Consider the following 26846-nt stretch of genomic DNA (forward strand, 5'->3'; position numbering starts at 1 on the left):
ATATTTGTGAAATGAAAGAATGAAAAGGTTGGAGAGGTTATATAAATATGTGTGTGTGTGTGTGTGTGTGTGTGTGTATATATAGACAAAAAGTCTTAGTATTATCTATTATGAAAATAGTTTTAATCTTTTGCACTTCCTGAAAAGGAAATCTGTATATTGATTGCAGTGTAACGTCTTAATCCAAAAGTTGAGAGGTAGTGCATGGATTTGGAAAAGAAAAAGGAAATGCAAGAATAACTCTTGTTAATAGTTTCTAAGTAACATAGTTTTCCTTTTATCAGGGCATGGATGATTTGCAAGTCAGATCAGCTGCTACAGATATATTTTCTTATCTAGTAGAGTTTAGTCCATCTATGGTCCGAGAATTTGTAATGCAAGAAGCTCAGCAGAGTGATGACGTAAGTAATTATGTTTGATTCTGTATGAATTACCTGTAGAGTAGTGTTTACAAACTATTGCAAGAAAAGACATAATCATAATCTTAGTCTTTTTTTCTAATAAAATAATAGATTTCTGATCTGTTGTGACTTTGGCAAACTTAAAATGTGGCAATTGATTTTGCTTATTATAAAGAAAAAATAGATATTCAAACCAGTATTAAGATTATAATTGAATCAGATTCTTAAATGTTGGTCTTTAAAACAGTTTGAAGTGTTAACGAAACGTACTTTAAAGCCCTTGGGAGATTTGCAGGTCAGGTTCTTACCTAATTTAACTAAAAAGTTGCTTTCACTTTTTCATTTTATTTTTTAAGTAGGAAAGAAAATTTAATGATGAGACCAATGTTGTGTTTTCCCACTACAAAAATATTTAAACTTTCCCTTAAACTGTTTTAAGAACAAAATGAACATATAGCGCTAATTTAAAGTACACTTTTTTTATATTAAAAATATTTTAATGTTAAGTAGAAGGTAATTAAAATCTAATTATATCCCTTTTTAAGGAAGGTTTTTGATTCCCAATTTTAATTTGATACTTACATGAATTACTACGAAATTAAATTACAGTTGTTTTATGTGTTTTGTGTTTAATATCATAATGTCTACTTAGATTTGTACTTTCTATCTTTATTAGTTATTTCCATTTTTTATTTAAAGCAATTTTATTTTAGAGTCAATTTGGGCTAATGCTATAGTTTAGGTAGTAGAAAAGTAATATTTTGTATTAAGTATATTTTAACTTTTTTCAAATATCAAATGATACAAAATCTTTAAAGACTTTAAAGAAATAAATACCTGATTTGTTTAATCAGTTTATAATTTCACTGTTAATATTTTTATCTTAATGCCACCCACCCTTTACAACAGGTAACTTTGAAGTTAACATTCCCATTGCTCCATCCTCAAGTGATGTAGGTGGTTAAAGGCATTCATCATAAAATGACCATGAATCTCTCTGAGACCATACTAATAATAAATGATTAACTTCTAGAATTCTTAAAGCTTTGATTTTTGTTTTCATTAGAAATATGTCCTTGTTTAATTGATACGCAAGATTTAGAGAAGCAGTTATTGATTTTTCACTATAAAAAGTCTCTTTCTCAATTTTATTTTTCCTATAACCACAGTCTTCAAGGTCTCAAGGTCTTTGATTTTCCTGAATTTTCTGAGCTCTAACTCAGAACTTTTCTTTTCTTTTTTTTTTTTTTTTCTTTTTTGTGAGACTCTGGTGTTGCCTAGGCTAGAGTGCCGTGGCGTCAGCTTAGCTCACAGCAACCTCAAACTTTGGCTCAAGTGATCCTCCTGCCTCAGCCTCTGGAGTAGCTGGGACTATAGGCACGCACCATGATGCCCAGCTAATTTTTCTATTTTTATTAGAGACAGGGTCTCGCTCTTGCTCAGGCTGGTCTCAGACTCCTCTCCTGCCTCGGCCTCCCAGAGTGCTAAGATTACAGGCTACAGGCATGAGCCACCAGCCAGGCCTAACTCAGACCTTTTGTTTAAATTTTTACAGTTTAAAAATTTTGTTGCCTCAGAGTAATTGAGCTAGTCTACAAGAGAAGATAAATTTTAAAATATTTTTTTCAAAATTAAGGATGCTGAATTCCAAAACAATAATATATATTCAGTGGGCGGTTGATATTTTAATGCCCATTGAAGTAAAATGCTCAGCATTCAAACGTTTCCTTCTAGTATAGTACTATGGAGCAGATTTGGTTTTAGCACATGGATCACAATATTCAAATATGGATTAAGATAAAAGGAAATATTAACATTTTTTACTGTAGTAAATTTAAGCTAGAAGAGCCAATGTAGGAATAATTAGTCTTTTTGTTATATCACAGATTGCACATATTTTTCTATTAATGGCCTTTGAAACCTTCAGTAAAACTTATAGAATCTGGATAGGTAATGCAGTTATTACTGAGCTACCTATTTTGGCAGGTATTTTCTCATTTAAGGGTAAATTTGTATGTTAATTTCTTAGATATAGTAGTAGCATTAGAGTTATTATTTTAAAAGAGTCCTTATTTTTAAAAAATTTCTATTGAAATCTTTCTATTATTATTTATATGTAGTTTGCATCAAAAATTCTGGAGGGTGGGATAGGTAGACTAAACAAGATTGGCCGTGAGTTATTAATTGTCAAAACTGGGTGATGGGTATATGGGATTTATTATTCTCTCTAGTTTTGTATATATTCAAGATTTGGCATAAAAAGAAATTAAAAAAATATGTAAGCTAATCTCTATTTGTTGACTGTTCAGTATTTTGTATTAAACAAATCACATTTTATTTCTTAAAATTTTTCCAAATTTTTAAATATTTTATTTTGAAATAATTTTAAGCTTACAGAAAAGTTGGAATCATAGGCTGGTTGTGGTGGCTCACACCTGTAATCCTGGCACTTTGGGAGGCTGAGGCAGGAGAATCTCTTGAGATGAGTTCAAGACCAGCCTGAGCAAGAAGAAGAGCAAGATGCCATCCCTACAAAAAATACAAAAATTAGCTGGGTGTGCTGGCTGCCCCCTGTAGTCTCAGCTACTCAAGAGGCTGAAGCAGGAGGATCACTTGAGCCCAGGAGTTTGTGGTTGCAGTGAGCTATGATGATGCAACTGCACTTTACCCAGGGCGGCAGAGCAAGACCTTGTACTCCCAGATACCCTTTACATAGATTCCCCAATTGTTAACATTCAGGAAATACCCCCAGCTTTTAAAGAACTTAAGTTTTCTTTCTTCAGGCTGTTTTGCCATTTCACTGATTTAAGGAGTTAGACCATTAACTTTTGTAGAATTTGAGGAGCTACTGTTACACTCTTCCAATATGTTAGAATGGGTTGAAAAAAGTATTGGATTTTATATATATATAAGGAAGTATTGGGTTTTTTTATATATACACACATAAAGTCAGTCATCCCTTGATATCTGTGGGGAATTGGTTCCAGGTTCAACCCCCTACACCCCCCCCACCCCAGGTTTCCAAATTCCACTTTTGCTCAACTATTCTTAACAAAATAGTGTAGAATTTGCATATAAGCTGTGTACATCTTCCCATGTACTTTAAATCATCTCTAGGTTATTTATAATACCTAATGCAATATGAATGCTGTATAAATAGTTGTTATACTGTATTAGGGAATAATGACAAGAAAAAAAAATCTGTACATGTGCAGTATGGATGCAACCATTTTCTCCCCGCCCCTGAGTATTTATTTTCTTTTATTTTCGTTCTTTCTTTTTTTTTTTTTTTTTTTTTTTGAGACTGAGTCTCGCTTTGTTGCCTGGGCTAGAGTGAGTGCCGTGGCATCAGCGTAGCTCACAGCAATTTCAAACTCCTGGGCTTAAGCGATTGTACTGCCTCAGTCTCCCAAAGTAGCTGAGACTATAGGCATTCACCACCATGCCCGGCTAATTTTTTCTATATATATTTTTAGTTGGCCAGATAATTTCTTTCTATTTGTAGTAGAGACGAGGTCTCGCTCTTGCTCAGGCTGGTCTTGAACTCCTGACCTCGAGCGATCCACCCACCTCAGCCTCCCAGAGTGCTAGGATTACAGGCGTGAGCCACTGCACTCGACCAGTATTTATTTTCAATCCGTGGTTGGTTGAATCCATAGGTACAGACTCTGTGAATATGGAAGGCTGACTGTATTACACACACACACACACACACACACACGCAGGCATGCGCACGTGTACACACAATACCAGTAGCATTCATTTAGGTTGCTGCTAAGAATTATTAAATTACATACACAGACTTTTTATTAAATTCTTGTGTTTACATTAAAAAAACAAACTGGAAATGTTTCCACAACATCCGTCAGTTATTTTTACCCTACTAATTCAGAATATTCTTCGATCTTTTCATTTTTTTCTCTCTCTTATTTAGTGTATTCATCAAAGCTAAGATCCACAGATGCTAATGTTTTCTTGATTTTACCAGAAAATGTCAGAAGATATTCATCTAATTTTGTCATGATTACCACTTAGCTGATATTGACAATAGAATGACATTAATTACAAAATGAATCTCAATTTTAAGAGGTTAAAATTTTTAAGAAACCTGTCTTAGAATCAATTAAATAAGATATGTTCTTTCTTTTTTCCAACCAGAAAATAGAGATGTCAGCACAGAATCTGAATAAATTCTGAATTACGTACATAGGTACCCCAGATTTCCCCTGTGTTGGTAATCATTTTGGTGATTATTGCAATATCTTAAACCCACTTAAATGTACTTTAAAAACAAAGAAAGTATGTGCTTCTAAGAATGGTTTGAGGTTGGAGTGAATGAAACCAAAAGGAGCATCATTTTTCTAAAACTTTGATTTAGAAAGAACTAACTCTGAAATATCTCCCAGCAACTGTGGTTAAACTCACTTAAATGTTGCTATTCTCCAAGGGCCAGATAATAAATATGACTTTGTGGGCCCTATAGTCTCTGTCACTACTACACATTCTCTACTGTAGCATGAACTGGCTGTTGACAGTTTGAAAATGAATAGGCATGGTTGTGTTCTAATAAACATTTATTTACATACATTAATTTACAATGAATAAAACTTCATTTACAAAGCAGGCAACCAGCTGGTTAGTTTTGTAGTTTGCCAACTCCTGGTTTAAGACTCCTTTCTCAGAATATTGTAGGTAAATGACAGTAGCATTTAAAGGCTGATTTTGAATCGAAGGTTATACTTGCAGAAGCTACAGTAGCGGTTTGAGAGAAGTAAATCAAAGAAACCATAGGAATAAGCAAGCACTAATAGGAAGGAAGTTGTTAGAACCTTTTAAGACTATATACTAAGAGGGTGTTCTCTAGAATAGATTTTGGTGCCTTGGGATTGGAATTAATTCACTGAGGTTACTCTATAATGGTTTATTTTAAGGTCACTACTTGAGGCCAGGAGTTTGAGACCAGCCTGAGCTACAAAAAATACAAAACTTAATCACCACACCCAGCTAATTTTTCTGTTTTTTGTAGAGATGGGGTCTCGCTCTTGCTCAGGCTGGTCTCGAACTCCTGGCTTCAAGTAATCCTCCCACCTTGGCCTCCCAGAGTGCCAGGAGTACGTACAGGCATGAGCCACCTCACTTGGCCTGCCTGCAAATTTTTGAAAAGCCAAATTGTAATAGTTTTACCTAATAAAAATTTTGTTTTATTCATGTCACTGCGCAGCTCCATGATGCCAAATGCTCCATGATGTGCCCTTCCTGTCTCAAATTTGAGTACCTTGAAAAAGTTATAAGGAATAATATCCAGTAGTGTTTATATCTTTGGCAGAGAATTCTTATCTCTTGAAAAATATGTAGCTCTCTCTAGCTGTGTTTCACTACAAAATAATATACATTGTCTTTTTTCACTTCCACAAGTCACCACATTATGGGACTGTCAGTCATCACTTATCTCAGTCATCTCAGTCTTTTCCCCTTTTATCTTTGCTTGTACACCCACAGAGTTTTGCCATTGGTACTTACGGGAAGCAGGATTTGTCAGAAACTATATTTGAGAGAGAAGACACTAGTCAAAAATTTGAAGAGTGTATGTGGAAATAACATTTCAGTATATAAGCTACACCTTAAGTCTTCTTGACACTGTTTCTATTTAGATGTAACTTAAATCTATCATTTGTGATTATTTTTGCCTAGTTTTAAATGAATGAATTTATGTAAGAGGATTATTGTTATATATAGTTGAGCAAATTATTCAAAGTGCTAATTAATTGGTAGAGTCCAAGTTTTGTACACTGATGTAAACTTAAAGTAAGAAAATATCATAGTACTGGTCTGAAGAAAGCTCATTGACTTTCTTCACCTTTTTGTAATATCTTAATATTTTATATGAGGTATGTTTTGGTAAACGTGCCAGAATAAGAAGCTGAAGCAGATTAATGTGGACTCTGCTTTTCCCCCTCTAATTGAAATAGGCTTGTGTCTAGATTTAATAATGTAGTTCTGTGAATTTTATTTCATAATTCCTCTTTGAAGAAATTCGTTCTGTTTCTGATGCCATGATAGAATTGATTCATTGGCATTCAAATTTTGAAATATAATAGAGGGTAAAGTTCCCATTTTAAACAGTGAAGATGCTGTAGTTTGGTTGATTCTTTGCCTTTGAGGTCAGATACAACTTCACAAGGGAATATTATTTTTGGACAGCATAGTGTGCAAAATTTGCTTTTTGCTAGCAAAACAAAATTAGCAGTAACAAAAAGTGTGTTATGCCAAGAGTTTGTTTTTATGACTTTGTAGAATTCTCCCAATTTCAGACATTTATCTTGATTTCATGCAGTTCCCTTATTTCATTCTCCTTCATTTACCACCTTTCTTCCTCTAGTAATAAACATATTCTCAAATTTACTGAATTGATGTCAAAACTTTTTCCTTTGGCATGTACAATAACTTTTTGTCTTAGGATTTCTACTCAAAAAAATATATAGGCAGAATACAAATACATTTTGTAACTGCAAGCTGCTTTGTAGCCCTTTATTCCTTAATTAACTAATTAATTTTTGTTTAGATAGCATCTCATTGTCATCCAGGCTGGAGTGCAGGCATGATCATAGCTCACTGCAGCCTTGAACTCCTAGACTCAAGTGATCCTCCTGCCTCAGCCTCTTGAGTAGCTGGGACTGCAGACTGGAACCACCATGCCTGGCTAATTTATTTATTTATTTATTTATTTTTTATGTTTTGTACTCATGCTATATTGCTCAGGCTGGTCTCCAGCTCCTGGTCTCAAGCAATACTCCCACTTCGGCTTCCCAGAGTGTTGGGACTACAGGAGTGAGCCACCATGTCCCGCCTTTGTAGCCCTTTAGTTTTTGTTTATTTATGTTTTTGTTTTGTTTTGTTTTTGAGACATAGTCTTGCTCTGTCGCCTGGCTAGAGTACAGTGGTGTCATCATAGCTCACTGCAACCTCAAACTCCTGAGCTCAAGTGATCCTCCTGCCTCAGCCTCCCAAGCAGCTGGGACTACAGGTGTGAGCCACGTCATCTGGCTCTAGCCCTTTATATTAAGACCCAAGAGCATGTTACTGATGTAACAGCAAACCTGTTTGACATTAGATCATTGTGTAGCATACTGTTCGCTTACTTCCTATGGAGAGTTTTGGATTATTTTTTGTCATTTTTTTTTTTTTTTGCTAGGAAGGATTTTCTAGTTAGAGGCTGATATAATCTATGTTTTAGGGTCACATGGTATGTGATCTTGCTTGTTTAGTCGACCTGTAAATTCATGCCTAAGGCTGAAACCTAGAACAAGAATCTCTTAGAATCTCCAGTGAGCAAGAATCACTAGTAAGTGATTTTGTTTTCTGCTTCTCTGTAAGCCTGGGGCATGCTCTGCCTTTTTTTTTTTTTTTTTTTCCCCTTCCCCCGCCCCCCTTTTTTTTTTGGAGTGGGATTTTTCATTCTACTATGTTTATAGAACTTTGAAAGCATTAGGAAAAAAAAGGTTAAGCTCTTCCATTCTTTGTTTTTGCTCTATGTGATTCTGATTTTGTTCTTTCAAATGATGTATTTGTCTCATATCCAAACCAGGTCTAAAGGAAACTTTTTTCTTTCAGGATATCCTTCTTATTAATGTAGTAATTGAACAAATGATCTGTGATACTGATCCTGAGCTAGGAGGTGCTGTTCAGTTAATGGGACTTCTTCGTACTCTAATTGATCCAGAGAACATGTTGGCCACAACTAATGTAAGAAACCCTGAGATAAAAATGTTTTGGCCTAGTCAGTTTTAGATGGTTTTATAATAAAATTTTGAGAAATAGCAAATACTTAAGTTATTTGTACATTTGGTATTCAGGTAGCAGTGGTATTCTTTTAGCAATTCATTTGCAGCAAAACACAAGATAGTAATCTATTAAAATCTTAGTAAATTGTTAGGTATTCTGTTTATGGCCCTTGGCCTCTGTGTGTTAATTTCTTAAAAATTAGTGCACAACATTGTGAATATACTTAACACTACTGAACTGAACACTTAAAAATGGTAACTTTTCAAATGGTAAATTTTTTGTTGTTTGGTTTTATCAAAATTTTAAAAGGGGAAAAAATTAATGTATACTGAGTGAGCTCAGCTGCGTATTGTCATAAAAAATATGTAAGGATTAAGTCCTTAAATCCTTAATACTTAAAGATTAAGTACTCCAGAATATTAATAGTGGTTATCTCAATGTAGAGGAATTTTTTTCCCATATATAGTATTTTCTCTCAATCACAGAATATGTACATTGTTTTTAAATCATTACAAGTTTATGGTCTCAATTATGTAAAAAATAGTAGCAAAAAATCAAAAGACATTGTTTTCCAATTATAAACTTTTTAAATTAAAAAAATAGATCTAAATTTCATCTATTCATCTAGTGGCTTGATAAATTGATCCAATGGGTTTTAAAATTCTTTCTGGATTCTTACCAACTTTATGTTGGTAAAATCTGGGGTTCTGATTTTTAAGCAGTTAAATTGCTATCAAATGGCTTGATTGCATTTTTTTTCTTTTTTTTTTTCTTTTTGAAAGTGTTTGTTCTTCAAAAACAGATTGAAATATTCTTTCCTTTCACTTGAATGTTATTATTTTTAAACATGAGAGAATTTTATAAAGTCCCTTTTTTGGTTACATTCTTGGAGAAAAATCAATACACTGTGCAAAGAAAGGAATTGATCAATAGTGGTGATCATGGTGCATGCTGTTCTGACTTACATATTATTTGTTTTTTGTCTGTGTTTTTTATTTATATGTGATGAGAACACTTAAAATCTATTCTGTTAGCAATTTTCAAGTATATGATACATTGTTATTAACCATAGTCGCCATGTTGTACAAGATTGATTGGTTCTTCATTGCATTTCAAATCACACTTTCTTTTGTTTTCTTTTCTTTTTTTTTTTTTTTTTTTTATGAAGACAGAGTCTTGCTCTGTCACCCTGGCTAGAGTGCAGTGGCGTCATCATAGCTCACTGCAGCCTCCAATTCCTGGTCTCAAGGGATCCTCCTGCCTCAGCCTCCCCAGTAGCTGGGACGATGCAGGCACGTCACCACACCCAGCTAATTTTTCTATTTTTTGTAGAGACAGGGGTCTCTTGCTCAGGCTGGTGGCAGTCTCCAACCTCAGCCTCCCAAAGTACTAGGGTTACAGATGTGAGCCACCATGCCTGGCCACTAAGACCTTTTGAAAAGAAAATTGATTCGAATAATTTTCCTTGGAAAAATTTTTATGATGCTATCTGATACTTATCTTTCTTTCATTTTTATTTAGTATATAATGTGAAGTAGACTTGATTTTCAGTTATGTAGAAATAAGATTAAAGTGAATATAACTCATTTTTTGGTTCTTTCACAGTATATAACTACTTTTTGGTTTTTTCACAGTATCTTAAAGTATCTGTAAATGATCTGCACTGCTAATTCTTGAAGATGTTTTATTACAAAATTAACAAAGTATTTTTTTTAATTCTGTATGTTTCAGAAAACTGAAAAAAGTGAATTTCTAAATTTCTTCTACAACCATTGTATGCACGTTCTCACAGCACCACTTTTGACCAATACTTCAGAAGACAAATGCGAAAAGGGTAGGGTTTCTTATTTATCTGCTTATGGTTTCTGTTTTTAAAGAAGGATAAAATAAATATTAAAGCCAATAGGCTGTTTACTTGGTGTTTTATATGACAGGGAAATTACTACTAAAAAATTTAAACTGTAGCATAAAATCATGATTTCCCTTGTTTCTTAGTGGCTATGGAAGAGAATGATAAAGAAAATGTGGCAAGGCTATACTTCCAGTCATCATTTCTAATTCATTACTAGAGAAGTTTTTCTGACCATGTAGAGCACTGAAAAAAAAAAAGGAAAATGAGGCAAAATGTTATCTCAGTGTGAGAGAAATGTAGACACATAGCAAAAGGAGGTTGTTCCAAGTTGTCAGAGTTGATAACTAGAGTGAGTAGGAATAGACAGTATAAACATTTTAACATAACCTCTAAATGCACAATCATATGCCTAGATATATATATAAGGGGCAAGGCTTTTTAGTATGTATTTTTAATTGCATTTCCATGTTATCTTTCTTATATAAACTATACATCATTAGCTGCAATTTTAGGTTTCAGGTTCCAGTTTACTAGAATAGAGTGAAAACCTAAAGGTATTTCTAAAGCACTGTGAGTGCAAAATCCTACTATGGTTTTAAATGTATCCATCCAGTATTCATAGTTGTGTATTTCTAATTTGGAGACAGTTTTTTGAGTTCTACTGTATTCATCTTAGCCATAGATATTATAGTTCTCTTAGATTTCATCAGTCTGCAATATTTAAATTATCATACTACCATAATACATACTAACATAAACAAAGTATTTTTATAAGCATAAAACTCAATTGGTGAAATCAGAAATATGTGGGGGCGTTATAGAACATTAGCCACTATCTGTGAATGTTAGTTAACCTGATGAGTCAGTTAAGAGGAGGTCAGTTAAGAGAATCTTTACAAAACTAATAAAGTTGTAACGTGAGCACACACTACATAATACCATCAATTCCATTTCAGAGTATATGGGGATTCTCAGGAATGTGCATATCCACGACAGATATAAGAACATTGCTGCATTGTTTGTGGTAGGAAAATGAATAGTGTGGTATAGTTGGTATGGTCATATGATGCCATAATATACAGCAGTTAAAATAATTGGATTGAATTTGGGTATATCAACCAAATGATTCTCAGAAATATAAAGGTGAATGGGTAAAAAGCACATCACAGAAGGTTTTATTGCAGAATGGTTCCATTTATATAAATTAAAATAAATGCATTTCTAATGTTCATTTTAAAATAAAATACTTCCAGGATACAGGAATACAGTGATAATAATATAACAGACACCCATATACTCCCTGTTGGCTTTATCAAAACTAACTTGCCATATTTTTATTCAGATTCTTTAAAAAGTAAAAAATGTTACAGATACAATTAAAGTTTCCTTTGTGCCCCTTCACATCCTTATTCCCACCCCCACTCCGCCAACTATCAGGGTATCCTGAATTTGGAGTTTATCACTCCTATATTCGCTTATGTTGTTATGATATGGTATTATTTTCCATATTTTCAATGTTGATATAAATTTACTGTTATACATATTCTGCATTTTTTCTTTGTATCCACTATTTTTGAGATCTAGTCATATTGATACCTAAAATTTTTACTTATTTTTAACTCATACGTAGTATTCTCTTACGTGAGTATGCTGTAATTGGGATATTCTGCTTCTAATGTCCATTTGTTTCTAGCTTTTTGCTATTACAAATAGTGTTCCAGGATACATTCTTGTGTTTCTCTCTGCACATGTGCCTAGATGTGCTCTAGGGTGTGTACCTAGAAATCAGAACTTATTTATAATGGCCTACTTAATTTATTTTTTTAAAAAATTCAAAGCATAAATACAGTGTTAACATATGTCTTATTGTGGAGATTTAAAAATTCCTGTATTTTCTGTTTTTAAAAATGAGATGCGAAGACATATCCTAATTGTTGGATGGTGAATAGGAGAAGGTAAAACAAGATACGTCAGTTTTATCTCTGGTTATAATCTTATTTTTTTATTAGAACATTTTTGGTATGTTATCTTAATAATTTCACATCTGTACCCATTTCTGTAAAAAATTGCAGAGATAGGTATAGTATTCAACCAAAGCAACCAACTCTTGATGGTTATTTTGAGGGTAAAAGGAGATTATGAATGAAGACATGCATTGTATATTATAAAGTACTTAAAGGGAAATGTGAGATGATATTACTGAAGTAGCTGACTTTAATTTTTTTTATTAGATAATATAGTTGGATCTAACAAAAACAACACAATTTGTCCCGGTAAGTATAAATTCATATTTTATGAACTCATGCAAATTATAAGCTTTTTCCTACTCAGATTATAATGCATTATATGAGGCTAAGAAAAGCATACTTTAGCATAAAAACAAAACCCAAGCATAGATTTTTTTTCTTTATTGTAAAGAAAAAATTGCACTTTGTCCAACATAAAAGATAGAAAACTAGTTGGAATTTCTTTGGTTTTTTCTGTAAATTTATAGCTTGCTTTTTGACATTGTTTTGAGAGACGTTTTCTGAAAGGTGAGGATTTAGTTCCTATTTTTGAAATCTAGTAAACAAAGACTAGTTAGTTCGGAACTAGTCTTTATGACCTCCTTACACTTATTATTCAATCTGAATCTGAACTCAGTTGCTTCTACTTAGAACATACATACCAGGTATGGGCCTGATATTACTGAAGATAAGTGTGTTGTGTATACCTAGCATCCTGTCTTTTCTATCATGCTTGTCAAAGCTCCAGGAAAGCCAGTTTCAAATAGGAAGCTGTTTGGAAATTGGATTAATTAGAGATGTGGGTAATTTCTTGTCCTAATTTAGAAAACTGAAACAAGACATTTATTTAACTCTGTAGATCATTGTTAAAAAAGTCTTTTGTAGGCCTGGCGCGGTGGCTCAAGGCCTGTAATCCTGGCACTCTGGGAGGCCAAGGCAGGAGGATTGCTTGAGTTTAGGAGCTCAAGACCAGCCTAAGCAAGAGTGAGACCCATATCTACTAAAAGTAGAAAAATTAGCCAGACGTAGTAGCACACGCCTGTAGTTTCAGCTACTGGCGGTGCTGAGGCAGGAGGCTCACTTGAGCCCAGGAGTTTGAGGTTGCGGGGAGTTGTGATGACATGCACCACTGCACTCTCCTCGGAGCGACAGAGCGAGACTCTGTCTCAAAAAAATAAAAAAATAAGTCTTTTGTAAATAAAATTTGGGAATTAAAGAGGAATTGTTTTTAATGATGAGGGTCTAGTTCAAATTTTGGCTATAGTCCTGGCTGTTATACAAATTGGTCTGGAGCAAGTGAAACCCTTTACTTGCATTTAAAGTAGAAATGATTTTTGAAAAACCAGAATTGTTATTTTGTGTATTTGATGGCTATTCTGTTATTAAAAATTATGCTGATTTATTCCTGATAGCATTGTAGTTTTACAAAATATTTATGTCTATAATTTTGAGTAAATAAAATAGTTGTACTAGATGATGTCAGTTATTTTTTTTATTTTCTAAGGCTATGATTTCATAATTTCTTCACAGTAATATTTCTTTATCTAAAGCATTTGTTGTAGGGTAAATGATTGTCCATATAAGCCCCTGACATACATTAAAATTTGGTATTCAGGAAGCAATTCAAAACTATTCCATAAATGTGTAAACCAAAGCCTCTTGAGGTGGGGGAAAAAGTTAGTTTATTAGCCTCTCTCTGTGGATATCATGTGAGTTGATGTTTAAAAAATTGTTAAAAAGTCTTGATGTAATATTTTTCACTTGATATTCAGATAGCCAAAAATATCCTTTTCTTAAAAACGTCTTTTTAAAAAGCATATTAATTTTTCTTGGGAAATTTGTATAGAGTCACTTTAAGCAAAATGTGTGAGGTATTTTCTGTTTCCTATGGACCCTTTTATAGATTTATTAATATTAATGATGACAGCACTTTTATTAAGGAAACATTACCAAGAAAACCTCAGTGGAGTGAAGATTTTATCATCATGTTTATAGATTTTTATTGAGATTTTCTTCCTGTTAGTATCATTTAATATTTTATACATATAAGAATCTTAGAAAAATATCTGTCTAGTAGGTAAAACTGATAAGATACTGCTGGAGATTCTGCTTAATGAAAAAATAAAAATCTATAGCATTTTTAATTGATATAATGAGGAAATACAATTTAACTTCTCTAAAATATAGGATGTAAGCTTTATTCTCTATTTAGATGTATCCAATATTTTATTTTCATGAGATGACTTTCTTTTGTAGATAATTATCAAACAGCACAGCTACTTGCCTTAATTTTAGAGTTACTCACATTTTGTGTGGAACATCACACATATCACATAAAAAACTATATTATGAACAAGGACTTGCTAAGAAGAGTCTTGGTCTTGATGAACTCAAAGCACACTTTTCTGGCCTTGTGTAAGTATAAAAATGTTTTAAGAAACAATATTTTTAATAGAGATAAAAGCTGAAGTTACTAATTTATGTTTCAGCAGTGTATATTCTATTGAGATGATTGTGAGAAGTCCTACTCTCTTGTTTTCTGTTCTTATTTAAAGGTAGGTTGTAGTAGTTCCCCACTCACATTTAGATTAAGTTAGCATAAGTTTTGTTGTGATACAACACCATGTGCAATGACAGCATTTCACTAAGAGAACCAGTCCTGGTGTCTTTTATATATGCTTCATCCAACTGTCATTTAATAGTGACTATGATTATCCTTATATTTGCTTCAGTGTTGGTTTTTGGAAACTGTAAACTTCTCTTTCATCTTCACAATTTCACATGCAAATGGAGATAAGGAAACAACCCTCTCTGCCCAAATGAAAAGAGCTTTATGTCTTTATCCTGACCATAAAGATTATAGTTAAAATGTAAACTGGGCACAGAGGCTTAGGCCTGTAATCCCAGCTACGCAAGAGGCTGAGGCAGGAAGATCCCTTGAGGCCAGGAGTTTGATACGAGCCTGGGCAACATAGTGAGACCTCACCTCTAAAAATTACACACACACAGACACATATTTAATTTAATGTATAGAGAAAATGTTAATCTCCCAAGCCTTCTTAAGTTTTGTGGCCTTAAGGTAGCCAGTGTTAACTGCCTGCATTATTTCTTTTCATTCTTTTTTCAATACTTGTACCAGTTAATATAAATACATTCACACATGTATATGGAATTTTTTTTTGTTTTTTGTTCTTATGAAAACAGGATCACACTAACACATTCTCAGCTTCTTGATACTACTCTAGGTTGATTTATATGGTGTAGACTAATTTTGTTCCTGAACATAGCTGAGTAAGATTTCATAGTGTGGCTCTTCCACAAATTGTTCTACTGTTCTCCAGTGGATGGATTACAAGATTGTTTTTGCTTTTTTGCCACTCCAAACTACACTGTAGTAAATAGTATAGCACATACATCTTTTAAATACTGATTTATTTATTTCTGTAAGATAGATACTCAAAAATGGGATTGTCAAGACAAAATGCTTATATGTTTTATACTTTTTAATATATCCTTTTAAATTTTAATTTAACTTGTAGCTGCCAGATTACTTTCCCAAAAGATTGAACACTTGACATTCTCCTGCTACTTGACGTTACTGCTTTTTAAAATGTTATCAATCTGATGATAGAAATGCGGTATGCCATTTTTGTTCTAATTTGCATTTTCCCCAACAGCATCTTTTTATGTTTTAGTGTAATTTGCATTTTTATTTGTTGTGAATTATCTGTTGTCTTTTTCTTAGAGCTCTTTGTATATTAGAGATATTAACAATTTATCATGTTTTGGGGAGGAGAAAACGTCTTTCTTGTTTATCTTTTGTCTTTGCCTTTTATTTATGGATTTTTCATATACCTTCAAAAATTATTTATGATGGCAAAAATATCTTTCTTTTCCTTTTATGACTCTTGAATTTTTTTGTCTTATTTAGGAAAGTCTTCTATGTCCTAAGATTATATAGATATTATCATTTTTCTTCTAATATTTTTATTATTTCCATTATTACATTTATACATGTAATACATCTGGTTTATTTTTGCATATAGTTTAAAGTGAAGGTCTAGCTTTATTTTTTTCTATACATATTTAGCCAACTATCCCAGCACCTTTATTAAAGAAACCATATTTTTCCTTCTGAATTGAAATATCACTTTTGTCATACAATAAGTTAACATATATACTTGTCTTATTTCTGGACTGTCTATAATTTCACCAGATGAAATAAGGGCAGTGTTTATCCTTATGCCATTATAGTGTCTCTCTTGTAAGGTTATTACCTACTGAGCCCCCCCTCACTTTTCTTTTTCATAATTTTCTTGGTTCTTTGACATTTGTTCTTCCACAATAACTTAAAAATAATTTTATCCAATTCATCTTGATTGGAATTATATTTTTAGATTAATTTTAGAAGGATTGATAGTCTTATGTTTTCCTACTTGGCTTTCTATAAATAGTCCTTTTTCATGACTGCAGAGTACTCCCCTTAGTATGGATATCTCATAATTGAATGAATTTCCGGTATTTAAATGTTTATATTGTTTCAGAATTTCCTTTATTATAAGCAGTGCTGTTGTAACTATAGTTTTGTGTGCATCTCAGTTCATTTTCCAGCAGTGTCTGAGAGTGCCTGTTTGCCCATACCTTTGGCAGTACTTCAGTCTTTTAAGTAAACTATTCTTACCCTGCCACAAAAAGAGGTGATATAAGTCTAACTCATCTCCTCACACTTGTTTGGTGTACAGTTAACATACATTTATATTATACCTTATGTGGTCTATTTCTGTTTTATTGTCAAACAATATTTAGAACGTTTTGTGACAGTCACAACTTCTTCATTTAATGACTTCCATCTATGAACAGAGGATTGGAATGAGAGACTGACTTACAAAATCAGAAGCTTTGTGTTTTAAAGATTTGGCCAGTGGTATCTGTAGAAAAAATTAAACTAGGGGAAAGGTTACAAGTTAAAGGACCAACAAATTTTAAAATGAAGGTTTGAAATTATAGTTCTGTGTTTTCCATAAGAATTTTTAGCTTTAATATTGCTAACTTTATTTAGCTAGGGAAAAGACTAGTTAAAAGGGAAATTGCTTTTTAATATTCTAAAATGTGAAAAGCTAAATTATACTGCCTACTCATTATTGTTCTTTTACAAATACAGTCTGATCTGCCACAACACATGTTTACCTAGGCAAAATAGCTCTCACAAGCAGTTGGTAAACAAGAGAATGATGTCATTATAATATGGAGGCACTGTTGGTTCACAAATGATTTTTCCAAGACAAGGGGGAGGTAGAATAGTGGGAATGGAACTGTAGCTTCATCAGAAAAGTAAAAAAAACTTTAGATTTCCTGTTACTTTACAGTTATTAGGAGCCTCGTTGGCTGTTTTCAGAAAATTAAAAAGAAGTATCTGTCTCTAAAACTCCCTCTCCCAGAGAGGCAGGGCAATCTTGGCTCTTGGCAGGTTGCACCACTCCTGCGCCCACCTTAATGACAGCCCCCTCTGATTCTGAGCTGCCTTCACTGCATAGTCTCAGCATCCACCAGCACTGCTCTGAGTACTACAAGCAGTTGCATTCTGGGGGTTTTGTGTATTTTTTAATCTGTCTGCCATCCAGCTGCCTACCTGTGTAGTTTATTTCTCTCCCAGATACCAATTACTTCTTTTTTTTATTAGGTCTGGCTACAAAGTTATACAAGTTTTGAGCAGTCTTCCCCCAAGGCTGTTTTTCTCAAAGCCCAATTATTTTTAGTGTGCAGTTTTAATTTTTTTTAGAAGAACATATACATTGCTTTGTACATTCTTTATATTTTAAAATATCTGTATAATAATTAATATTAGTAAGATCATCAACTTTTTCCCTGTATTATTTTTAATTAGGTGCTCTTCGCTTTATGAGGCGGATAATTGGCCTTAAAGATGAATTTTATAATCGTTACATCACCAAGGGAAATCTTTTTGAGCCAGTTATAAATGCACTTCTGGATAATGGAACTCGGTACAATCTGTTGAATTCGGCTGTTATTGAGTTGTTTGAATTTATAAGAGTGGTAAGTTTACATTAAAGAACTGTTAGTAATTATATGTAAAGAAGTAATTATATAAAAATAAAAGAATTATATGTAAGCAAAGTGATTTCTTCATTCCCCTTTTTCTCCTGAAATTGTTTATTCCATGTGTCTTAGAATCTATTTCTAATAAACTGAAATTTTAAAAATTGGTTACTTTTTTATTCTTATTTGCCACATGGTTATAGGTTAGTAATGTTAATGTTTTAAATTGTGAAATTCAGCATAGTAACCCATATTTACTCAATTTTTTCAGTTCCATTCTTATTGGCCAAATGTTCCAGGATCACATTTGGCATGTATAGACATTTCAGTCATTCATCTGATCTTTTAGGAAAAGGTGGTTTTCTCTTGTAGGGGTAGTGATTAAAAAATGGATAGAAAGATTAAAAAATAATCCCTGTGGTAGACATTGATACAAAATGCATAAAAGGATGGAATGCTAGAATTTTAAGTTGAAGAGACCAGGAAGTTACTACTTTATTCTATAGATGAGGGAATTAGGAGACCTAAAGTGATTAAGTGACCTATTCAGGAACATCCATTTGGGTAGTGGCACAGTTAGGGCTTGAAGCTGTATCCCAGCTCAGTTTTAGGCAACAAAAGATTTGTCAGAAAACTGTGTGGAGAGAGGTCTGTGTGAATAACTGGGATAAGACAGATAACTGTGGAACCTGTACACCAGATTTTCCTGCACACATACACACTGAAATCATTCCACTGAGTAAATGGCCACATGGTTAGAAGGAACTTGAAAAAAGTAAGTCAAAGCTGGAAATTCATTCTCTAGTTTTACTTCTTAGAAATCACAATTCTACTGATAACATTCTATCCTCATATGAAGATTATTTGTCCAAAAGGATGAGGAGGTTAGAAGTGTAAAGAAGGAACGGAACATGGTTAACTAGCTTACTAGGTATCTGAATCCAGGTTCACAGTGCACTGTTCTAATGAATCAGAACTTTTTATATTTTTATAAGCTTTATTTTTTAATTTATTTTATATTTTTCTCCTTTAAAATTTTGGTGAGATACTGACAAAATGAATTATAGGATTATTAACCCCATCCCTATTCCCATGATTGAATTATGTTTTCGGAGAATAAGTTTGCGTATTTGGTAAGTGTACATTGAATCCCAAAACTCAGTTTATCTTTTTCTTCCATATATAACACGGAACCATTTTATCTAGGTTTCTTAATTTTTCTTCTTTGCATGGTTTTTGATTGTCCACGGGAACTAGCTTAAAGACTTAAAAGACCTTAATGCAACTGGATTGTGGTGTATCTTTCAGAGAAGTTGCCTTTGTATTTCTTGCTATCAATTAGTTTATTTCACAATTATACTGCTGGAAGACTGCAGGAATAGAAAAGTGGAATTTTGGATACTTTATCAGATCTGCATATGTAATATAGTCAGAGGAATCTATGCTTATTATTTAGATAAGACATTGTTTTCTTTATCTTCTTTTTATTTAGATAAGACATTGTTTTCTTTATCTTCTATTTCCACATGTAGGGAGCCAGTCTCTTATGCAGGAAGGGCTTGAGAGAGCTCTCTTTGTCTTTAAGCCTCTGCCAGGTTCTATATAATATATGTGGCAGAGGTAGGCCCCTTTCAAAACTTAACACATGTGCGAAAACTTTTTTCCAAGTTTTCTGTGGAGTCCTGACTTATGAGTAAAGAAACTAGGACATTTATTTTTGGAAGGTGATTTTGAAAAACTTTTTTTGATCAGCTTTGGAACTACAAAAAAAAATTTTTTAAGTCTGTCTCCTAACAAGCATTGTATTATATTTAAATGTAAATTTTGTGCTTATACAGGAAGATATCAAGTCTCTTACTGCACATATAGTTGAAAACTTTTATAAAGCACTTGAATCGATTGAATATGTTCAGACATTCAAAGGATTGAAGACTAAATATGAGCAAGAAAAAGACAGACAAAATCAGAAACTGAACAGGTATTGTTTAAGTATATTGCATTTATAGCCTACGAAACTATGTCCAAAATTATCTGTAGTTTAGATCTTCCATGTGAAATTTACTGAGGGATTTTCTTTCCATCACTCGCTAGTACAGGGTTGTACAGGAGGGTAGGTGCCCTCCCTACCCAGAATCCTTACATGATGAATTACTACTCCGTATTGTAACTCAAGATGAATTTTTAGTTTAATTGACAACCTAAATATTTTGGAGTATTCTCTGGATTACATCTTCTTCATGACTGAGGTGATTTTGATATAAATTATACTCAGTTAAAATTACTTCAGTTCCTCTTGGTTATATATAGTTTTCCCCTTAATTAGATCATGAACTTTAAATCATTACTCAATATTTGTGATGTATTTCTTACAGTGTACCATCTATATTGCGTAGTAACAGATTTCGCAGAGATGCAAAAGCCTTGGAAGAGGATGAAGAAATGTGGTTTAATGAAGATGAAGAGGAGGAAGGAAAAGCAATTGTGGCACCAGTAGAAAAATCTAAGCCAGAAGACGACTTTCCAGATAGCTATGAAAAATTTATGGAGACTAAAAAAGGTATTAAAATTTTGAATTTTTGTATAGTACATCCCCTTATTTAGTTCAGAAATTATTCAATTGCTTGTGAAGATTTGGTCATAGTTTATAAAGCAAAAAAGACATAAATTTTATGTCTTCCATGAATATGAATCATGTTGCTTTAAAATTTTGTACTTTTCCAAATATGTTTAGGAATTCTTTTCATGTTTAAAATGTTTTTCTTGAAACTTGCCATTTTGTGATGCTGTTCATTTGCTATTTAGAAATTGCATTGTCTACTTATGCTTTTCTTTATGTGAACGGTCTTGGCTTTATTTCTATACTAAAATCCCCAATAATAATAGAGACCACGTAGATCCACAGAAACCTCCTGCAGCACTCTGCCTAAACCTTTTACAGCTGAGAAGACTGAGCTCAAAGAAGTAACTTTGCTCTTTGAAATTTTAAAATTATTATAAAAGTTGCATAAAGATACACTATCAAAAGAAGTGAAAAAGTAAAATTTCTCCTGCTTTTTAACTTGTTTTATAATAACTAATCACTTTAATTGTGGCCCAAAGCATTATGATTTTTTTGGAATACTGTCCTACATATATCATTTCAATGTTTAATAAAAACTTACATCTTGAAAGACAAAAGTATTTCCTGGATTTATTATATATAAGTTTGTGATTTTGAATATGACATTTGCTAAAGGAAGTCCTCATTAGAGAATTAATTTCGGCTGGGTGCGGTGGCTCACGCCTGTAATCCTAGCACTCTGGGAGGCCGAGGTGGGCGGATCGTTTGAGCTCAGGAGTTCGAGACCAGCCTGAGCAAGAGCGAGACCCCATCTCTACTAAAAATAGAAAGAAATTATATGGACAGCTAAAAATATATATATAGAAAAATTAGCCGGGCATGGTGGTGCATGCCTGTAGTCCCAGCTACTCGGGAGGCTGAGACAGGAGGATCGCTTGAGCTCAGGAGTTTGAGGTTGCTGTGAGCTAGGCTGACGCCACGGCACTCACTCTAGCCTGGGCAACAGAGTGAGACTCTGTCTCAAAAAAAAAAAAAAAAAAAAAAGAGAATTAATTTCATTGATTTATTACATTTTCCTTGAAACTGTTATTCCCAGCCTCACTCATTTTCTACTCATTAATGCAATAAGTTTTATTTGACTTTAGCCTGGGGGAGCAAATAGCCTACTGAAATGTCCTAAGGAATGGGTATCATTGGTAAACAAATTCTTCTACCTTCATTCATTAGAGGTACTTCCCTGGCTACTGTCAAAAGAGGGAGTAAGGCCATGTTCAAAGTACTGTATCCAGTGTTGAGTGCCTTGCTGTTAAGAATCATATACAAAAATAGTAGCAACCAGATGTTAAAGGGGATGGACACCTATGTCATAAAAGAAAGAGAAAAAGGAAACTGGAATACTGGGAATAAGACACAGATTTGATCATTATCTTTGGGTATTTGAAATATTGACTTGTAGGAGAAATTTTTAGATTTTACCAATGGGTAGAGAAGTGTACAGTTAGCAGAAGCAACAGAGAGACAATAAAAGGAAGAGTTAGGTAGCTAATGAGTCCTTGGACGTACACACTAGATACTGCAATGTAGGATTCTAGCTAATAAAGACCACGACGCACATCATGCTCTTTTAGCTCCTAGAAAGCAAAGGCAGTGTTCTATAAGTTTTTAAATTATTGTTCTTTTCAGATGCTTTAATTTAGTAATATTTATAGTTCAAAATTTTACTTTTGCTTTAGCAAAAGAAAGTGAAGATAAGGAAAACCTTCCCAAAAGGACATCTCCTGGTGGCTTCAAATTTACTTTCTCCCACTCTGCCAGTGCTGCTAATGGAACAAACAGTACAAACAGTAAATCTGTAGTGGCGCCGACACCACCAGCAAGTTCTAATGGGTCCTCTTCCAAAACCACAAACTTGGCTACATCAGTACCAGCCACCAAGGTATGTGAAACAGCACTATACACAAACTTTGCTTTTTCCATCTGTGAAATTATTTCATGTTTACTGAAGAAAATTTGGAAAATCAAAACAATTTCAAAGAAGGAAGAAAAGTTGCAGATGTTGTCATCAGAAAACATGACTGCTAAAATTCTATTGATTTATCTTCAAATCTGTGAGTTTTTCTGGCACATAATTGAGATCCATCTATAAACACAGTTTTGTATCCTGCTTTTATTATTTGTTATAAGAATTTTTCTGTTACTAAAGCATTGATGACTATAGAATTTCATTTTATTTAGCTGTATCATATTATATGTAAGCATATATGCATATATGTAAGCATCCTCCCCTCTAGCCAGTTCTATTTTGGAGCACTTAAGCTGATTCTGATATTTCACTGATCTGACTACTAGTGTTATTGCATTTTAAGTTACTTTTTTGGATAGGTGAGTAGTAGAATGTCTTCACACATAATTAAATTACTCTCCAGAAAGTCTGTACCGTTTTCTGCAGTCTGTCAGTGTGCTTGGCTCACTGTAGTTTGCCAATACTGTTATAATTATTTTTAATCTTTGCAAGTTAGGTATGGAAGATAGTATATAATATCTGATTTCCAATTGTGTGTCCTTTTTACTGGTAAGGTTGAATATTAGCCTTTTGAATTTGCTCTTCTGTGTATTGTCTGTTCATTGTATCTTTTATTATTATTGGCTGTTATTCTTATTGTCAATGTTTAGTTAAGGATATTATCCTTTTTGTCATTCTCATAGCAGATGTTTATTTCCCATGGGTTACTTTTTTATATATAAAAGTTTAAACTTTATATGAAACTTTTTTCTTGTTCATTTACATTTTTTATTATATGATTATTAACCATCCTTTTTTCTCCAAAATGGGGTGGCTTAAAATAAAAAGGCATAAATATAGGACAACTGTTAGTATAAGAGTAGAAAGATAAGAGGAAAATACCATAGTAATATGAAACCTAACCGTAGGAATTCATCTTGTTTTGAACACAAAATATAAGTCTAAGTTTATTGTTTTACAAAAATATAGAATCTTTATTCAGTTTTATAGGGAGTTAGGTTCTCCCTATTAAAGATCACAGCAGAAACAGCATTTTCAATGAGATTATACTATGCTTGAAATACAGTTTATGTTTTTTTAACTAGAAAATTTTAAAATTAATTTATACTTTATGATAGGACAATTTAGTGTAATATTGTGACATTACATTAAGAATATTTTCCATATGGTTGTATTGTCTGGGTTCAAATCTTGGCTCTGCCTTTTTCTATCTGTTTCACCTTGAATAAGTTATTTAATCTCTCTAGGTTTTTTTTTTTTTTTTTTAGAACAGGGTCTTGCTCTGTTGCCAGGACTAAAGTGCAGTGGTGTCCTGATAGCTCACTACAACCTCAGACTCCTGGGCTCAATTGATCCTCCTGCTTCAGCCCCCAAGTAACTGGGACTACAGGCATGGGCTTTTTGTAGAGGCAAAGGCCTTGCTTTTGCTCAGGCTGGTCTCAAACTCCTGACCTCAAGGGATCCTCCTGCCTTGGCCTCCCAAAGTGCTAGGATTATAGGCATGAGCCACCACATCCAGATATTTTCTCATTTTAAATGGGGATAAGATGTCACCTGCTTTATAAGCTTGTTGACAAGATTAGATTATTAATAAATGTACAGTGCCTAGAACATGGCTTGGTACGATCTCAGTGTATGTGAGGTGTTTTTTTTGTTTGTTTGTTTTTTGGGTTTTGTTTTGTTTTGTTTTTTTATGAGACAGAGTCTCACTCTGTTCCCCTGGCTAGAGTGAGTGCCGTGGCGACAGCCTAGCTCACAGCAACCTCAAACTCCTGGGCTCAAGCAATCCTACTGCCTCAGCCTCTCGAGGAGCTGGGACTACAGGCATGCGCCACCATGCATGGCTAATTTTTTCTATATATATTTTTTAGTTGGCCAGATAATTTCTTTCTATTTTTAGTGGAGACGGGGTCTCGCTCTTGCTCAGGCTGGTCTCGAACTCCTGACCTCGAGCGATCCACCCGCCTCGGCCTCCCAGAGTGCTAGGATTACAGGCGTGAGCCACCGCGCCCGGCCGGGTTTTTTTTTGTTTTTTTTTTAATTAAAGTCATACATGCACTTACTTTCAAAAGTCAAATATTACTGAAAGGCAAGTTTATATTGGGAAAAAAAACAGTCCTCTGTTCCTTTCCACAAACATAGTTGTAGACTCTTCTAGCAGTTTCTTCTATTTCTAAATAATACGTCATACTGCTATGTTTTTTTACTAAGTTTAGACTTAATTTGTTAATTTCGTACTGTGGTAGATGAGGATTTCGCTTTCTTATATACACACAAATTGAATACTCCTTACCACATCCTCACCCTTAGATCCCCCCCATGTCACAATTTTTTATTAAAATATTTGATAATTTCATAGTTATGACAATATATTGTTGGTTTTTCGTGTTTTTAGTTTTTCTTTATAACGTTCCATCTTTTCTAGAATAAATAGTTGCCACTGTTTTCATTTGTTATAGTAGTTATGTGCCTCTTGCTAATTCTTTAAGTACCTCTCAGGTTAGTTTCTATATAATCTCCACTTGGAGACATCTCTCTTGAAATCTCATCTCTCATCCTGTTTAGTCTAGATTGGTGGCTCTCTAAACTTGCTACACACCTGTTGTCTACAGCAATGGTACCTAACCTTTTTGGCACCAGTGAGTGGTTTCATGGAAGACAGTTTTCCACAGAGGGGGTTGCGGGCGGAGAGGCAGGCTGAGCGTAGACAGTGATGCCAGCCATGGGGAGCAGCTATAAATACAGATGAAGCTTCCCTGGCTCACCCACCACTCACCTCCTGCTATGCAACCAGGTGCCTAAGTTTCACGGAAGACAATTTTTCCTTGGAAGGGGAAGTGTGGAGGCAGAGCTCTGGCGGTGATGGGCCACCTGGTTCCTAACAGGCCACAGACAGGTACCACCAGGCCACCACCCTGGGGTTGGGGACTGCAGGTCTAGAGGCTTCCTTGGCCATCATCCTAAGACTTCCTTTTGCTTCTCTCCTTCCTTGCACTATTTGTTTCCTGAATCCCATGTCTCTCTTCTCTTTCTTGTTTTTTCTCATTTTGGTGGAGCATATTTTCTAATAGTTTCCTGAGAAAAGAATCATATGAAAGGTAAAATTTTGAGACCTTGCATGTATGAAAATGTCTCTGTTCAAACCTCATGTTTGACTGACTATCGACTCAGTGCAGAGCCAGATTAGAAATAATTTTCTCTCAAAAATTTGAAGTTATTGCTGTCAAGAAGTCCAAAGACATTCTTGTGGTCTTTTTGTGTGTGTGATTTTAATTTCTTCTTCCTGGAAGCATTTGGAGTTCTAGCCTTGCATCTGAAATCTTATGCTGATATGCTTTGGGCATTCCTGAGTTAAATAGTCATGGTCCTTCAATTTTGGAATATTTTCTGCCTTCACTATAACTTACTGTTTGGATGGAGCTTTCTAGGTTGGTATTATAATTTTCGTAACTTTTCTCTCCTGTTACTCTTTTTTGTTTTGTTTTCCTGTTCTATTTTTTGTGCTATTTCCTTGAGTTTTTAATTTACTATCTTTCCAGATAATTTTTTACTTTTAAATGAGCAAAATTAAATGCAAGCACAAACACATTTTTCACCCTTTTTGACACTAACAGCAGGTTACAAAATATATTTGTTCTACATCTTTTTTAGAGATGGGGATAAAAACAGTGATTGTTCTTGGAAGACAAATTGTTCAATCATTATAGGTAGAGAAATTTGAAATTAAGCAAGATAGGACTTCACAGAAGTAAAGCACCAGTTTAATTGGCTCTCAACCTTCTTAGCAAACCGTGGCCACATTCCTAAGTGGTAGCAGGTTCTTTATCGTCAATGGCCCTTTGATTTAGCCAGTTTCACCATCAGTGTTAATTGCTAGAGTTGAAGGCTTGCAAGACATTAGCTACTAATGAAATTAAAGATTTTTTTAAAGATACGAATGCTAAAATATACAAAATATTTCTTTAGTTGTATAGTTATAAAACGTGCATATTTCCCATGAGGAAAAATATTTATAAAATCAGAATAAGATGCCATTGGCTAAAAATAAGCACTACTTTTGCCACAGTTACACAGTAGAGAAACTAGCATCTTGCTTTTTCATGTCACATATTTACTTAGGTGAGCTCTCCATATCAGGACATTAAAAAATTTCATGCATAGGATT

General features: G+C 33.8%; 1 protein-coding gene and 1 non-coding gene across 6 annotated transcripts in view; one reads left to right on the top strand and one right to left on the bottom strand.

Annotated features, from left to right (window-relative positions):
• The window catches only part of PPP4R3B (protein phosphatase 4 regulatory subunit 3B), a 63637-nt gene that overhangs the window by 29590 nt on the left and 7201 nt on the right, over positions 1-26846 (top strand). For 2 of the 5 annotated variants that reach the window (XM_069494023.1, XM_069494024.1), the window contains exons 7-15: positions 285-401; positions 8013-8144; positions 9915-10017; positions 12267-12308; positions 14298-14456; positions 17926-18095; positions 19937-20076; positions 20471-20655; positions 22392-22594. In XM_069494023.1, the coding sequence (XP_069350124.1) occupies positions 285-401; positions 8013-8144; positions 9915-10017; positions 12267-12308; positions 14298-14456; positions 17926-18095; positions 19937-20076; positions 20471-20655; positions 22392-22594 (1251 nt within the window). The remainder of the gene's footprint in view (positions 1-284; positions 402-8012; positions 8145-9914; positions 10018-12266; positions 12309-14297; positions 14457-17925; positions 18096-19936; positions 20077-20470; positions 20656-22391; positions 22595-26846) is intronic. The other 3 variants (XM_069494025.1, XM_069494027.1, XM_069494026.1) reach the window with 3 other exon arrangements.
• Positions 19623-19769, bottom strand: LOC138400453 (small nucleolar RNA SNORA12). Its single transcript, XR_011236333.1, has one exon. It is a non-coding gene; the product is annotated as a small nucleolar RNA SNORA12 (small nucleolar RNA).

The sequence above is a fragment of the Eulemur rufifrons genome, chromosome 19 (assembly GCF_041146395.1).
Source record: "Eulemur rufifrons isolate Redbay chromosome 19, OSU_ERuf_1, whole genome shotgun sequence".
Taxonomy (NCBI): domain Eukaryota; kingdom Metazoa; phylum Chordata; class Mammalia; order Primates; family Lemuridae; genus Eulemur; species Eulemur rufifrons.